General features: G+C 41.7%; 1 protein-coding gene across 5 annotated transcripts in view; it reads right to left on the bottom strand.

The window, feature by feature from the left end:
* Positions 1-15,421, bottom strand: part of LOC118417342 (calbindin-32-like) — a 30,255-nt gene extending 14,834 nt beyond the window's left edge. For 3 of the 5 annotated variants that reach the window (XM_035822891.1, XM_035822887.1, XM_035822890.1), the window contains exons 1-5: positions 15,224-15,420; positions 15,006-15,076; positions 2,291-2,296; positions 1,630-1,719; positions 561-641 (exon numbers count right to left, since the gene is read on the bottom strand). In XM_035822891.1, the coding sequence (XP_035678784.1) occupies positions 561-641; positions 1,630-1,719; positions 2,291-2,296; positions 15,006-15,076; positions 15,224-15,326 (351 nt within the window). In that variant the 5' untranslated portion in view covers positions 15,327-15,420. Of the gene's footprint in view, positions 1-560; positions 642-1,629; positions 1,720-2,290; positions 2,297-15,005; positions 15,077-15,223 lie in introns of all 5 variants that reach the window. The other 2 variants (XM_035822888.1, XM_035822889.1) reach the window with 2 other exon arrangements.
* Positions 15,422-16,282: the final 861 nt, after the last annotated feature.

Below are 16,282 nucleotides of genomic sequence, written 5' to 3' on the forward strand. Positions count from 1 at the left end.
GGATCCTGTATCATCAAGAAACTACTTAAGAAGTTAACCATTGAGTGTCTTGGTGACTCATGGATCGATGGCAACCGTGGTTTGTGAAATTCAAAGAAAGAGTTATTTCTACAAGTAGTATGCGCTGCGTTACTTGGTTGTAGATCGTATTTGACTAACTACTGCAGTAGCATACAAGACATTAAACGAAGAGAACTTTGGGGTACGAAACGTTAACCAACATATATATCCTATGAAAGCCATAATATTTTATTGCATCGTGGCTTGTTGTATTATGCTGTTATACCTTACAGTCACACAATCGTGATGCAATCTCGCTGCGACCTGAATTGGATTTCTTAAACCTTGAACTAATTTAATAAGTAAAGTAAATCTTTGAAATATCAAATACATGAGTTGAAATATCATGCAAAATGTAAAAACATGCCCGAAACAGAACATAGATATGACAAAAAGATTCGTTCTTTTATCTAACGTATGAAATTCATAGGGAACTCTGTCAATTGTACCTCGGTAGAATGGGGGAGGGGGGTACAAACACCATGACAAAAGTGACTCACCTCCATGAACTCAACGCTTGTCCCGACCTGTTGGCGAAACAGGAGCAGGAAGCTCTCCTCCATGGGCAAGATGGACGACATCTACAAGTGAACACGTATTTTGTCAACTTTCAAATCATCGTGTGTATGAGGCTATATGCTAAGATCTTGCCTATCATTGGCTGAATAATACTGACCCTCAACGTTCTTATTACGATCGACGCATAGGCTGCCAAGATGATGTACATTGACTAGTTCCATTTGTGACTACCTACCAGTTGAATTTAATTTGTTTTGTTTTTTTAATTTTTCTGGTGAAATATCCCTCTAATGCCGGTAAGTGTATCACTCAGTGGAGGTAAATGAGTGGCTAGAATACCGGATTCCAGATCGAGTGGTCAAATTCTGTCTGGACGTTGTGTTTCTTACACGGCTTTTGACCATCAGGTGTAAATGGTTACTTTGATTGTGCAAGCATAAGGAGGTGGAAGAAGAAGGATGGGTTCTGCCTCGCAATGCCCTACCGGTCACTCAGTGGATTTACAACCCACTGCCCCTACGACCACTAAAAGGCTATGGAGCTACCGGTAAATGTGTGGTTCACTCTGGTTCACTGACAGTACTTTGGTTAGTCTAGAAATGGAGCTGTAAGAACTCACAAGTTTGTATGCAATTCATCAATGGTTTAGGCTATTTGATTTTGCTACTTTTCTCGTATATATAGCTACAAACTGTCACTTCTGTTTAATATCTTACTGCTGTTTTCAACAAAATTGAAATTATCTCAGGTTCCAAACACTCTCATGGCGCATGACATGGAATCAACGATTTACGTCCATGATCATGAGCGTAACACCTCTGACCTCTGTTGTCTTATCTTAGATAGTTTCTGTCAGGTTTAATCGTCACATATATCATTGAGTAATTGTAGATATAGCTCGTGCAAATGTGAATGTAGGGCTTTACATTGTATTTTCATTAAGTAGGGTTGTTTAAGTACTCAATGCATGAAGATTAGTGTTACAAATGGTAAACTAATCTTTGATGAAACAAAAAAAAAACTTTTTAGACAGACGATGATGGCTCTTACCTCGTTCATCGAAATTCTGCCGTCCTTGTTGTCATCAAACTTAAGCATGATAGCTTCCCTCATGTCCGAGATCTCTTGGTCGGATGGTTGCTGTAAGACATGGAAGCAAAACAACTCTGAGTCAATGGTTAACACACAAACTACCATTAGTTTGTTGTTTTCATATCCTAACTTACCATGCACTGTGTATATACCTTCAGACGTGTGTGTGTGTGTGCACTCACCTCGATTATTTGTTCTTAAATCTAGCTTTATAGAAGAAAAAATACCAAATGTCTGATTTGATATATCTATGACAAGCAGGCTTAATCTTGGGACTTGCACTACCACTACGAACTACTACTCATAGTAAAAGAGTACAACTGTACTGTATATTATTATTGAAATACTGTATATTGGTAATAGAATAGCGCTAAGAATATGAACACTGTTAATAGATGTTAAGTTTTTAAGAATTGACTTGACTATGATAATGGCAGGTGAGTTGACACAAGGCAATATCCCAAAGGGATTCAACACACCAAATCCCATTGGATACAATATCTCTCGTTAAACTTGGTTGGTTAGCTGTTTAGTGTCTTGTTATCATCGTTAACTAGCTCTGTTAGTCTAGAGGAGATTAGGAAATCGTGCGAGTCACGAGGGACCACAATTCTCTTACCTCATCCTGTGTGGGTGGGAAAGACATAACAAGGAATGCAACAGTTAACTCGTCCTTCTAAGAAATAAATACCCTTTGGGGCTGAAGTTACCATTACAAAGAAAAAAGAACTACGCATGGAAGCTAAAATGCTACGTTTTTCTATCTAAAAAAAAAGAGTTGGTATACTCATTGCTTTCAATACTTATACAACAAGGTGTTGAGCATCTCCGTAATCGCCATTGATCAAAACTACTACCAACTACATATGATGCAAAAGTATATTTGTCTTTATCATAGCCTTTGTCAATATCATAGTGAATTCCAATCTTTTGCGAAGAGAGGTTGAGAAGCGGTCGTTTCTAAACCAGATTCTCAGTTGGATAAATCATTTTGCTTGTCAATTTGAGAGTTCACTACTTTCTAGAGTGTCCCTAACGGCTGTTGCTGTTATTGGGAGTTAGAACTGTTGCAAATTGCATCGGTTGGTGAAAGGCAGTTGGTGAAAAAGGGTTTTGATCAATGGAATTACTGGAGCTCAGGGCAATTCCAATAGTTCCATGTGACCAAAGCGAATGACAAGACACAGCCACAATACACGTATAAGATGCATGTAACATTTGCAATAAGCAAACAAAATCATACATTATGTTTACATATAGCACAGATATAGGAGTTACGGAGGAATAGGGCAGTAATTCAAAAGTAATTCTCAAATACATGACCTAATTTTCAGTACTTTTGTTTTTTATGTTTGACCTCTTGACACAGCGCTAAAGCGTCAGGCCTTAAAAAGATATACATCCAGGTGGTAATCTGAGATTCAAATTGACTATCAGCATCTCTTCGTTGGCAAGTTTTAAAAACGTGGTAGACAAAAGTGTTTATTGGATAATCTTTACAGATAAATACTATTTTCTGATGACACAGTGGTCATTGAGCCATCTCTTATTTCAAAGAGTGTCAAACATAAAAGTTTTACTACTGAAAATTCATTCCTCCATTGGAGAATCACTTCAGAATACACTGCCCCATACCTTCGACATACACTGCTCAAGTAAGACATCACAAGTTGCTACAACCCTATAGCTTACATGCTGTTAGTAGGAGATGGGCAAAGCTTGAGTATGATAAAGCGAAGACAAGCTAAGCCTTCAAGGCATATAAGGTTAAAGCTTAACACATGATCATAAGCCTCTTTGTGATGCCGTATTCACTGTGTGCATGACCAGTGATCTAAACCACGTCTGGATCTGCCCCTCAAACATGTGCATGTATCATGTTTTATCTCATATTTCTAGAGGAATGCTGAAGAAGGGCAGATTAATTTGATATGCAATATGCAGGTGAAGGTCACAGGTCAACAAATACAGATAACACGACACCACGAAGTGGCTCATCAGGAATGCTATAGTCTCATTTGGGAAAAAAGGCCCATACGGATAGTTTACGGGCTGTTTTTCTGGCGTTATTCCTATATGTGGCCCCGTGGAACACCGGCCGGCTACCGTTCTATTTGGGGGCACGGTCGGGTCCCTGGATTTTTTTAACTCGCACTTAAATAGACACCGTTGCCTAATCGTGAAAGCACCGAGTGGTACCCCCGCCGTATCCGGCAGTCCAACGGGACACATTTGTGGCTCAGAGCCCACCCATGCAAATGAGACCGTAGCATAAGTCTGTTTTAGGCTAGAATTTCGGCCACAATGATAGCTGCTATACGCGAATGTACTTTGTAGGCAGACAGCGCTTGCCAGCACAAACTGAATTAAACTCGCCCCTGAAGCTTCGCCAATAAAAATCATCGAATTTTCAGCCGTCTTTACTACAGCCTTCGAATGACCAACCATAAGCAATCTTTGGCGAACGTCACATCAGCCTGATACATTTGACCTTTTGCTGCCATAACGACTCCGTAAGGTCATTAGTCATTCAAATATGAAGAAAGCTGTAGAAGAGATAATTCTATCCATTGTTTTGGATCACATTCAGCCATGCACAATATTTAAAAGCAAATTCCTGTGTGAGGAACAACCCAGTGGGGCAAGGGCGCTGAAGCCACGCTGGTTACTGATAAGCCACGTTTCCAAACTCGGGCCCGGCCGGGCTGTTTACGGGAACAAATTTGGAATATCTAGAAAAGTACGCAAATTCTGCTCATGAACCGTGAGTTTTGTTGTCTTTTATATCATACTTTTCTCGTAAACTTTCCGGCCGGGCCCCGGTTTGGAAACGTGACCCTAGCATCAGTCCGGTTCGAATGGCAGCAAACGGCAGTCAGCCGCAGGGTCCATCCAAGTATCGCAGCTTTTTTAAAAGCGGTTCGTCGCTGCACGAGATGAAGCACGGCAACAATGCACATGACGGGACAAGCGACAACACCATGTTCAAGTGACATGACATGGCATGATACATCATGCGAAAATGCATTCAAATGGCGATGAGTTGCACTTTTAGTTTGGCTGATTGTACCCACCCTTTAATATTAGATTTCTTAAAGGCATTTGACATTTTCATTTTCTTTGTCCGTGGTTTCTGTAACATGTCTCCTTATATGATATGTTGTAATAAGTAATTATTCTCAGATCACATTGCATGCTGGGAGACCAGGGGCACTATAGGTAGCGTGAGTGGCAACCAACATCATCACCATGACGACGAGTCTATGTTGCCATGGTGATTGTCTTGTTTGTTCCTGTGCTATCCATAGTGCCCAACGTCTCCCAGCATGCAATGGCACCCGTGCAAACATCTATTGTGGAAGGGAACACTAGACGCCATTTATTAAACGTAGCTGCTCTCTTTGAAATTTAAGAGTAAAGTAAAAATGAAACATAACTAAAGACGTAGGTACGTATGTGAAATCAGAAGGAGAACCGGGCATTCAAATGTTACTTCTGCCACTGAAGAAAAAAGGAGTGGCTCTGCGTGAAGACTTGAACGGAAAACAATTAAGATCATATCTTAGTTAGAGACCTCGTTGAGTTCTTATCAACAGGAAAAGGACCATTCCTTTCGATAATTTCTCTCTCGTCGTTTCAGGCAACTTGATGCAGTGCACCAGTAGCTGGATGCAATTGCCGCAAATTACCGTCTATTTCAGAAAGGGGGCTGTTTGTAGTGTTAGGCACGACTCCTCATAGCAGACGTACTTTTACATTAAGCAGGGCCGACAGCGTCATTAATTGCTAACATTGACTTGGAAAAGCATTTTGCTAATGGAGTTACCTCCTCGCATTGCCGCGAAGAATTTCATGAGTATAGCAATGTGACAGTAGAGATTCAAAACCAACCGTCCCAAAACCAAAACCTACGCCTGTGTCCCAAATTAAAACATAGAATTTGCACCAAAAAAAAAATGTAAGAGCGACTGCTTTTTCAATGAGCAATTTTTGTATGCGCGAAACAAAAACAAAACGCTGTCCGCACAATCGTCTGACTCGGAATATTAACCACGCATCTTTAACATTCCAAATGATTATTGCAGCTCTTCCATCATAGCGTAAACAAAGCAGTCAATTTCTCTCCCATCAAGTGTTCTTAGACATTTAATGTAAGATTAACGTTGCACAAGATCGATCTACATACGGCGGGACGCGCTGGGGATGATTTTGTATTCCAAGTCTGTCCTGGTAATGATAGCGGTGTGTATGTGAGTGATTGATGATCGCGTTGTGTCTTTCTGGGGCGGCGGCGTTCTCTCTGCGAACAATAAACACTGCAGAAGAACCCATAAATGATTCTGATTTATTGATGACGCCATTTTCCTGGCCAATTCCCATTGGATCTACTGAGCCTCCGCATGTATACAATATCCTTATAACGAGAAATATTGCTCCAAATGTTTGAAAAGGATGGAGCTAACTATTTTTGGCGTGTTATGACGAAGTCATCTTTTAAACACGTAAAGATACGACATTGATATAATGCAGGGCGACAATAAGGCTTACTCTTGCAGAATTCTCCCTTGATAAGATACAGGAGTGCTGCGACCTCTCCAGACATTGCTTTTCTCAGCGTTTTATGCTGACCCTTTACCCTGTGGGTTATCTGTGGATCCTTTGAACTCTCTGTGCCTTGCCTCCGTTCCGTGGGGTCTTACGTCACTGTTTCTTGGTAAGGCTATTACAAGTTCCCAGGGGTTAGCGCCCCCCCCCCCGCCAACAGTTTTTAAAAATCCAGTTTCTCACTGAAGCTGCGGCACATTGGCGACATCGCTGTGGTCCAGCGATTTGACATAGCGCTCAACGAGTCACATAGATAGAAAACAAATCTTTTGACGTTTTATCTATTTTGTTGGCTTTTTAGTCAAACCTGCATGCTTTGTATGATATTCAAATTATAAAGGCAAGGATAATACTAATCTATCATTATCAAATTTAGGATGCAGCGAAGCCGCCGACGTACCCCAGTCCAGTGAGACACCCACTTGGAGTAGCACGGAAAGATATACTGTATATTACATGCACATATAAGGAAACTTAACCATTCTGAAATGTAGTTTCCAAAGCTTTTTGATTGGACATGTTAGGTACGCTACTCCTCCCCTCTTTCTCGCTCTTCCTCTATTGCCCTCTGATCTCAATGCGATTAAGAATAAGATTACCCGACCTTTTGGCCTGGTAGTGACGTCACGAGATCTATATCTAAACGATTTGCCATGTCCTCAGGAGAAATGTGGTTTGTCCAGTATATAAACTCCTTTGGTAGAAAATCTTTCAGGACGTATATGAGGGTGTGGCAGCTGATGTGGCGTGAGACGCCATGGAGACATTTTGAATGGGTTGTTGGTCTTAAGAGTGCGACTAGATAATAAAAACAGCCAACATAACCAACAACCGCGAGCTGACATATAACCACTGTATTGATCGATCATGATTCATACAAAGCTTGTGTTTTTCGCGATCGTGTCTTCGCTTCAAGAACTTCCCACTTTCAGTTCAAGATCACAAATTCACTAGAAGAGGAACCTCGCTGTGCCCTACATTAGATTTGTTTAATCCTTGGTTATATAACTAAATGTCATGCAAAACGTAAAAGTATGACTGAAAAGACAAGAAAATACACAAAGCGTTAAATGATTTGATATTCTATCTATAAAATTCGTTAAATCACAGCGCGGACGTAACAAGGGCGGCGCCATGGTGTAATGAGGATGTAAAGAAGTATATCATAGTTCCTTTAAAAAGCTAGAAAATGAGAGATGGTGCCTTTAAAAAAATGCTCAAAGACCGTGGATGTCAACATGGCGATAAGTTTTATAACATTTATAACAGCAGCATGTACCGACAAGGCAGTGCGCGCTCGGAGCGCCATTCCCCGTCCCTGAACAGATGGCCTCGTCTCTGTCATTAGGTCAGGTTAGAAGGAATCGGAAAGCTAATCAAGAGGAATGAGATGGAGGCAATGATCGGGATTTCCTTTCAAAATGGCCGACATGGCGCCATCATACGAGGAGAATAGACTGTAGACAGACAGATAGCAATGGAGACAGCGGTAATGTATTTTTTACATATAAAGGGGAAATTTTTCTGTGTTTTTGGACGTTTTTTTAAAGAGGTAAATGTGAGGGTTCTTAGGCTATTACTCCAAAGAGACATTCTGTTCTATTTTTTATGAAGCATTTTTAAAGATTCTGTGGCATGGGTGAAACTACTAGTCAGTGGAACTACAGCTGGGTGCTGACAGTTTTCTAGAAGAGCCGACATGCAAATTACCCTCTCTGGAAAGCTATCTTATGATTTCCACGTACGCCTGAATTTACGCGAGGAAACAACAATTTGTTTTGTAAAGAAGGGAAGGAAATTTTGCCAGCAAATATCTGGATTGTCCAAATCGTCGGTCTCCTCGTTTGGCGGAAATGAGGAAGGTCTTGTGATCAATATTTCATGAGTTGCTCAATATATGGAAGAATGCGGACTTCAGTGTTGATGGTAAGAGGCAAACTGGTCTAAAGTACTTTCCCTCGAAGACGTGGTACATCACTCGCAGTGGGGGCGCGTTTAGATGAAAAGGCAATTGCTTTCGTGGCACATCTGCCCACTCGCCTATTTCCGGAGAAATGTGCCACCATTTGGTGACCAACAGGACGTATCGATCTTGAGATTCTTGCGAGATGAAAACAAATCACACGGTACAGGGCCCCCGGCCGCTCGCGGCGCCTCATATTTACCGTGTCGTTCTCGGGCACACAGGGGGTCAGATTGGTTTGGTGCAGCCAGTGGTGCAAGAGGCGCTCGATAATTGTAGAACTGAGCAATACTATACCCTGTACAAAGTTTTTTTTCTTTGCTTTTGAATATATTTGTCTACTTTAGTTTTTTTGGTGTCAAGTATAATTTTCCGTGTTTTCAAATTCGTCATAACTTTTGATAGCTACAGAACGTTTTAGGTATTAATTCTTAGTCATCGACTATTCAGATCATGAAGTCTGCCAAACGCTGATCAAGTTCTTTGATTGATTGATTGATTGATTGACTGATATATTACAGGGTTCAAACTAAAGAGAAAGCTAAGGAAAGTAATAGGTTTGACACTTTGAGGGGGCCTTTTAAGACTGCACGTAAGATATCTGCAATGCAGCATTCTTTTTAGCTATATCCAGGTCATTCTAACAACGAAGATACTTTCAGAAGTGTCCGAAAGGCATATTGTTACACTTGCAGATAATACAGAGCCCCAACGCTGTTAGAAATACGTCGCTGTCCATGCATCAGAGAGTGCCATTTGGTTCAACAAATGCTACAAACAACCCAGTAGACGACGCAGAAATGTGGGGTAGTTCCACAAAAAAATGGACTATTCAAAAAATGGTCTAGCCAGACATTTATGTGCATTCATTTCGTTGGTATTTTTCCTTTAATCGCCGCCTCCACTCCCAACACACGTTAGAGCCAAAGCATATCGATGGGTAACAATCTTCAGAGGTTCATTGTTCTCGACCTATGGCATATTCGCTGAGACGACCCCACCCTTCTTTAATGAAAGCCGTGTCCTCAAATTGCTTAGTGCCTCCGCCACTCGAGCCATTAGAAATCCATACAATAAATTGAGTCGGGTTATGTTATTGTCTAAGTTTCCCGATTGATGCTAGGAGAGATTGTATTATTTTGACGCCAGAGGGTCTGTAGTCCTTGGAGTTGCGGGCAATAAGGAATGCATAACGAAATGACATAGGCAGCACAGCACCCCTTAAGTGTTCTACAAAAACAAGGAAATCAAATAGGAGAATTAAAAGGGATCAATTGCTGTGATGTACGACCAACGTATTCATCCATACTCTCCTTGAAATAACTTCGTTTTTAGGCTACAGCAGAAACTTTTATGGATGACATCGATGCCCTCATTAATCATCGCCTATAATTTTGAAGAAAAATTACTTCCATTCCGTAGGTGGTGAATATGACGAAAAAGTACTACAAAGAAAAGATATCGTGTGGTAGCCTTGATTGTGCTTGTAGAAGAGACACTATTGAGGAACATGTAACCATGACTGTAGTTGTAGAAGAGAAACCTTAACTAGTTCAATAGTAAAAGTGGCATCAATGTGATAGCCATGACTGTACCTATCAACTTGGTAAATGATACCAGTCTACCGCACTATTGTCACTTTGTGCACCTCTTAAATACAGACATGAAAGACTTGTTGACCGTGATACCATGTTTTGTCAATTCGTTATTACAACGTTTATGGTGTCTATTTCGAAAATCTAGATATCTCGTTTTTGTTTATCTTGTTTTTTCGCCCTCCCTCGCTAAATTTGGACTCTACAGGGGATGTTGTCCGTTAGTTTCACTAGCTGTGGTTTAAGCTGTGTTTTTTTCACGAACAATTTTCCCAATAAACTAGAGAATAGAAAACGAAAACAATGTACATAATTGTTCCCACATGCACATCCGTTAGAGTTGTTACAGTTTTGTAAAAGACCAATGAAATATACACAGTAGGGAGATTTTGTAACATCGTTGCGTTTTCCTGCGGTCTCTTATGAGTGACGTTGCTAAAAGATGTGCTAAATATTTTTCACTCAGCCAGTGGACCGAGAAGGCACACCTGGAACTTGAACGATACTCTCATCATCTTCTTCCCTGAAACGTAGAATATCAATTCTCGTTCAACTTGGCAGCTCGATCAATATGACGTCCAGAGATAAAAATCGCGTTCCGTGATCGCAGTTACGCCTATCAAGTAGATTCTAGCTCCAAGGCAGCTTTGATGGTTATCTCTGTGCAAGTGTGTTTATTTCAGTCAGTGCCAAGGGGAACTTCAGCTAAGGGCCCCTTTGGTATTAGAGATAAGAAGTTCTTCCATACCCTTAGACTATAAACTTGGGAAACCTGCATCACGTTTCACTGTACACAACACTTTTGATGACGCTGAGAAAGAATATGCCCCGTGGGACCTATAAGACATAGCTACAGCACAGAATGCCTGTCGAGGATGATTACTTTCTATTTCTTCGTGGCGTGACTTCGCGCCATCCTTCTATGCTTTCACCTGTCCTCAATGTATCGCTTTTCATTCAGTAGCCGTTGGCCTTATCTCTGTTGGCAGAACGCCGCCCCCTCAAATGTTTCCCCTTTCTCTTCTACTACATCAACTTCAACTTCAAAGTCGGGCTTGAAAGGAATGGAGAACAGGGAGATATTTAGTTCTTCTTCGATAACTCCGTGACTTGTCAATATTGCGATTTCTTCTGTTTCAGGCTCTGAAAGGCCTTGGAATTATGTAGAATCGTAGTGGCAAACGTTTACATGTAAAACAAAAATGACAAAAATGTACATGACTGTCCTGTTCAATGCAAAGGCTGGGGCTATGTTGTCCTGAGTCGTAACAGGAAGAAAAGATCCTATCTAAAAGGAACATTTGCCGGGGAATCCCACTAGGTAGTACGACTAATGAAAAGAGAAGAACGACCAATCCAATTGCTAGCCTTAGCATACAGAAGTACTTGTGCTCAATGGCCGTTTGACGTCATCATGGGGAGGGGGGCACACACTTTTCTGTTGATGAGGGATCTTAAAGCTTCAATCACTTTAAACTACACAACAACTTGTCGGCAAGTTGAAAGGGCAAACTTTTAAAGTACGAACCTCTTTCAGTCAAGGGGTATCTATCAGCCTCTGTTTAAAACCTTCTTCTTTCGTTTCAGCTGAGGCAACATTGATTCTATCATATGCATGACATCCTCTGGAAACCCAAAAACCGATGCGAGCGTGCGAATAAAAAAAAAAGTCTGACCAAAAAAAGTTTGCTGTCTTTATGAAATATAAGGTTAAGCATATGATAAGACATGTACATATCCATTTACATGTACATATTTTTGCTCATTTTACAGATGCTATATTCGCTTTAATACACGGCTTAAACCTTTTAAACGACTAAAACTTGATGAACGCGCGGATGTCATCCATATAATCACCTCAACATGGCCTAAACAAAAAGATCAAACTTAAAGAACAAGGGGTGCTCAGGGGGTAGATGTTTACTATTGGCGCCTTTTGCCCCCCTCCCCACGATGTTTAGAATCAATATATAGAATCGATCACTGGTGACTGCTTGTTTACATATCATTATTATTACAAACGAGCTGTTGTGACAACAGCTTATCTGGGTTCACTTAACACCGGAAACGTATTTGTCAACCAAGATTTCGTAATTCGTGCAAAAACAAAACCCACTAAAGGCAACGTTAATTGATTGAGCATTGCAAATCCGTCTACGGTGATTTTGTGCCTAAAAATTCATACGGGAGGGGGGTGGGCATAAGATTAACTTAAATTTCAAGTGTTAAGGTTCGTACTACGTCTGGAGCAAAGGAAAACAGCCTTTTTTTAGAAAACAGACCCTTTGATCTTTTTGTCAAGTTCTTGTGTGCAACTAAAGTTGTCAGCTAGAATTTGGATTTTAGTCATCGCGTCCGTATCACGTTATAGCTAAACGAAATCTGTCAAAGTTTTACTAGATTTTTTTTAGGTTTCATACTAGTACTTGTTTTAACTTTCTTCTTTCGTTGCTGCTAAAGAAACCAACAAAATGGTCCAAATTAAAAGAACAAGCATGTCTCTTGGGATTTGTGGGCGGTACCGATCCTATATTGCATCAGCCATAGCGTGTACCGCTCACCTACAATTTAGTTCCGCAGACCCTAATAGAAACGGTACAGGATTCCCCATCCTTCTTCTGCGTATTGACAGTCAGGCAACCGATATTTCTGCCTGCTCGATCACGGCATGCTAAACCTGGCGAGCACCGGGCAAACTCCTATAATACCGTATCGATTTTCGCGGGGCGTTTCAAAAATTAAAGTACGTACTCGCAGTAGATTGCTTTCGTCGGGCATAAGGAATTAAGGAAAGTTGTTTCGACTGGGTGTATAAAAGGATGGGGATGCGTTTATGACCCACGCCCAATATTGAGTTCCTCCTCGAATGATTGCATGGCGGGGGTTTCTTGCAAGTGTATGCGCTGGGCCGTAAATCGATGCGCCAGCTTGTGAACTTTACGACACAGGAAGTGAAGCGTTTACGACAGGCGCAGTGACCCTTTTACGTAATTAAGCTTGAACAATAGCCACCCTCCACCTTGTGTGAACTGAGGGCCTACAGAGCTTCTTGGGTAGGAAGTATATAACGAGGAGTGGTCAGGGAGCGAGGTCCGAAATTGGGGTCACCGAAGGACCTTTAGAGTTCCACTAATAACGACAGCTTGCGCTCACTGCTTCAATTTTTCATCACCTGTGCGCAAGGGGAGCACCCCTTGGCGTCAGGACCCGGCCGCCATCTTTGCATGCACGGCCCGCCAGGTACGGCGACTGTACAGAAGGTGCCATGAATAAAATATGACCTAGAAATTGGACCACCAATCTGGGGTAATTCCGAAATACGCAGTGTGGGCTTCCTTATGGGTCGGGATGGTGCATTGCCATTGGTCGAGACACACGTACAAGGGTTTCAAATGTTAACGGTACATATTATGTGTCATCAAATCTTGTATCCTGCTATTAAACTTGGGAAGTTCAAAGTCGGATCTCTATAGCAGTGTATATGGCACTTACGACAACAGATTGAACACTGTACGAACATTTCAGTGGATTTTTAGGAAACTCGATGCGTTTTATATATAATATTCAATCAAAAGTGACTATGATAGAAATGTACATGGCAGATAAAAGATGATGAAATCCAGGTAGTTCTCTGAAGCAATGTTGATTCTTGTCAATAGAAATTCTATCATTGCACTTAAACCCTACATTTTGATTCATTTGCCATGGTTAAAAGTTCAGTTGTAGGGTACCACTCACTCATATTTATGTCATTTCATTTTTGAACAACACATTAAAAGGACAAAGCTGTACTAAGTTTACTGGTTCAAGTATTGACACGAGAGGTTATACGTTTGGGCTGATTCTGCCTCTCAGTACTGAATTATATGAGGACAAGACAACTAACTAGTTTAGAATTGCGACGACAAAAGCCATTTTGAAGCCTCGGTTAAATGCACTGCGTTAGCGAAATCTCCAATGGCAAAAGACAAACTCTTCGAGCTAATAGCCTAAGAAGGTGCAGACTAATACTTCAATAGCAACTTGCAATCCACATACAAATATGTATGCGAGCTGACTCCAATTTGTTGAGCCTATTTGGCTATCGTTGACTACGAGCCCAAGGAGTCTGGTAGAGGCTATAAGAAATGGCGCACTCCAGGTGGTACCCCAGGTTACTTCCCGACATGCTTTGCAGGATGTAGAGGACCCCTTCTGATGGGGGTTCTTCGCATCCAATGGGGGCGGAGCCTGTATGTAGATCTTGTATACATGATGGGGAAGGTATAATTTCAGATGATCGACCTAAATTTGGTGTCAATGTTTTGATAAATCCTTCACTCTTTCCCTGGTACTTGTGGGATTTTGCTGCATAAGTCTCGGATTAACAACAGTCTCTTTTCAATCTGATACGGAGGTACGTTCTTTCCTCCACTACCCGTCTTTTAACAGGTCGTTGAGCATGGCCCCTGGGGAGCTTCCTAGTCTTTCGCACGGAGGTTTTTTATCGTTTATCACCGTGTAGTGTTGCAAAACCAAGCTACAAACATCTCAGCAGCTAGCGGGAGGTGAAATCTGGGCCAACGCCAGGCTGACCGCACAACAAACAACTCGCGGGAGAAAACGCCCTGCGCACTTCAAAATTCAATTTCGGCGCACAATCCCCGGCTGAATCACTATTTCACGCCAACCCTTTAATGGAACAATATGAGCAGACAGGTGAAAAGCTGCCGGCGTCGGTTGGTATTCCCGATCCGAACGTTTCACACCATAGTGAGTCTTGTACGTGAAGAGGTACGATTGGGTTCTGGGTGGATTCACCGGACGAGAATGGAAAATAGAAAAATGAAGGAAAGAAAACGAAATGAGAGATGTGGCGTCACTGATGGGGCCATTCCCTTGCAAGAGGGAACGTTATGCCTAATTTGATATTGGCTCATTTTGCCTGCGCATTATTATTATTCTACCAGTCGATTGAAGGGGGCCTTTATAATCCACGATTGAGTTTTACCCTGTTCATTAAGCGAGACGACGGCGACATACATCGCCGCCAATCACTAGGGGAAGTGTTCCGCCCAGAAAACACCCCACTGCTTCGGTACCACTGATGTGGCACCATTACGGAAAATGGAAAGAGAAAGACGGATTATGTTGCTATCGGTGGATGAGAATGGTAACGAGTGATTTAATACCTTTCCTCCCTTCTGCCGAGCCAGCTCGCGAAAGAAATCATCCAGTTCTTTGCCTTCGATAAAGCCATTTCCTACAAAGAAGAAAACACGAGAGAATATTGTTAAGTTTTATTGAAAGAGAGGATGGGGGTGAAATCGGTTATGATACCAAACATGCTCGAGGTAGCGTCATGTATAGGAATGCGGCGACAAGAAGACACAAGTGTTTTTGAACCCACCGTCTTTGTCGAAGTGGTCCCAGACCTCCATGAACTGAGCGGAGGTTAGATCTCCAGTGTACTTGGCTAAAAAGCCGTCGAAAGCAGCGCTACCCTCCGCCATCCTTGGTCGCGATAAAGGAAAAATACCCAGACAGCCGAGGCAAGGAAACGTAATGAGGAACACCTCTTTGCTCAAAAATTGATTTCTCGTAAAATATCTACTGCGCACGCGCCAACCCGGGGGATGGGGGAGGTACTTGCAAGGTGTTCTGGTACTTTTGCTACTGGGTCGCCCCACAAATTATTCAACGGCGACAGATCGAAAGCACTTATGAAAATTGTTTCACTTGTTCCAAGGACTTCCCTGCCCTTTAATTGTATGATTGATATCGTGAATAGACTCACTCATTATTGTAACTCCCAGTCAGCTCCATAAAAATGTTTTTCTTCCAATTAAGTGGCCATAGTCCATTATTTTTCAAAATTTAAACTATACCACCCATTGCTTACCCGTGAGCGATGGCAACAAAGGACATTTATATCTCTGCTATGTTTTACCTTGAAATAAGAACACTAAAAAAGACCATGTACCATACTGCGGCAATGCCCAGGGTTTGGCTCTCGAGAAAAGCTGGTCTTATTCAAGATGATTTCCTTTTAATTTCCACTACCCCTCCCCCTCGGAGTACATGGAAATTAAAGCTTATCGTTCAAGCGAAGCATTAGTGCCCGAGGCCTTATTGCTTGTAAGACCTTAATTATGCTTGCCGAAGATGGCGCTGCGCTGTTGAAGATTGAGGTTAGGATCAAAAGGAGGCCACACCTGGGTAGCAGAGCCTGGAGAGTATGACGTCACCGTGACGTCATGTTTACAAACCTTGCATATTATCACAAAGTACGCGGGAAACGGCCTTCCACGTATTACTATGAACGTCTTAGATCTGATGATTAAAATGGAAAGCAAACACTGCTTCTATCTGGTCGATATTTTTTTTTTTTCATTCTTTATAAGTAGACATCAAACATCTTTACGTGCAATGATAGAGAGTTAGCTTCCGCTGCCGGACAACACACCTT

Source organism: Branchiostoma floridae, chromosome 6 (genome assembly GCF_000003815.2).
Source record: "Branchiostoma floridae strain S238N-H82 chromosome 6, Bfl_VNyyK, whole genome shotgun sequence".
Lineage (NCBI taxonomy): Eukaryota > Metazoa > Chordata > Leptocardii > Amphioxiformes > Branchiostomatidae > Branchiostoma > Branchiostoma floridae.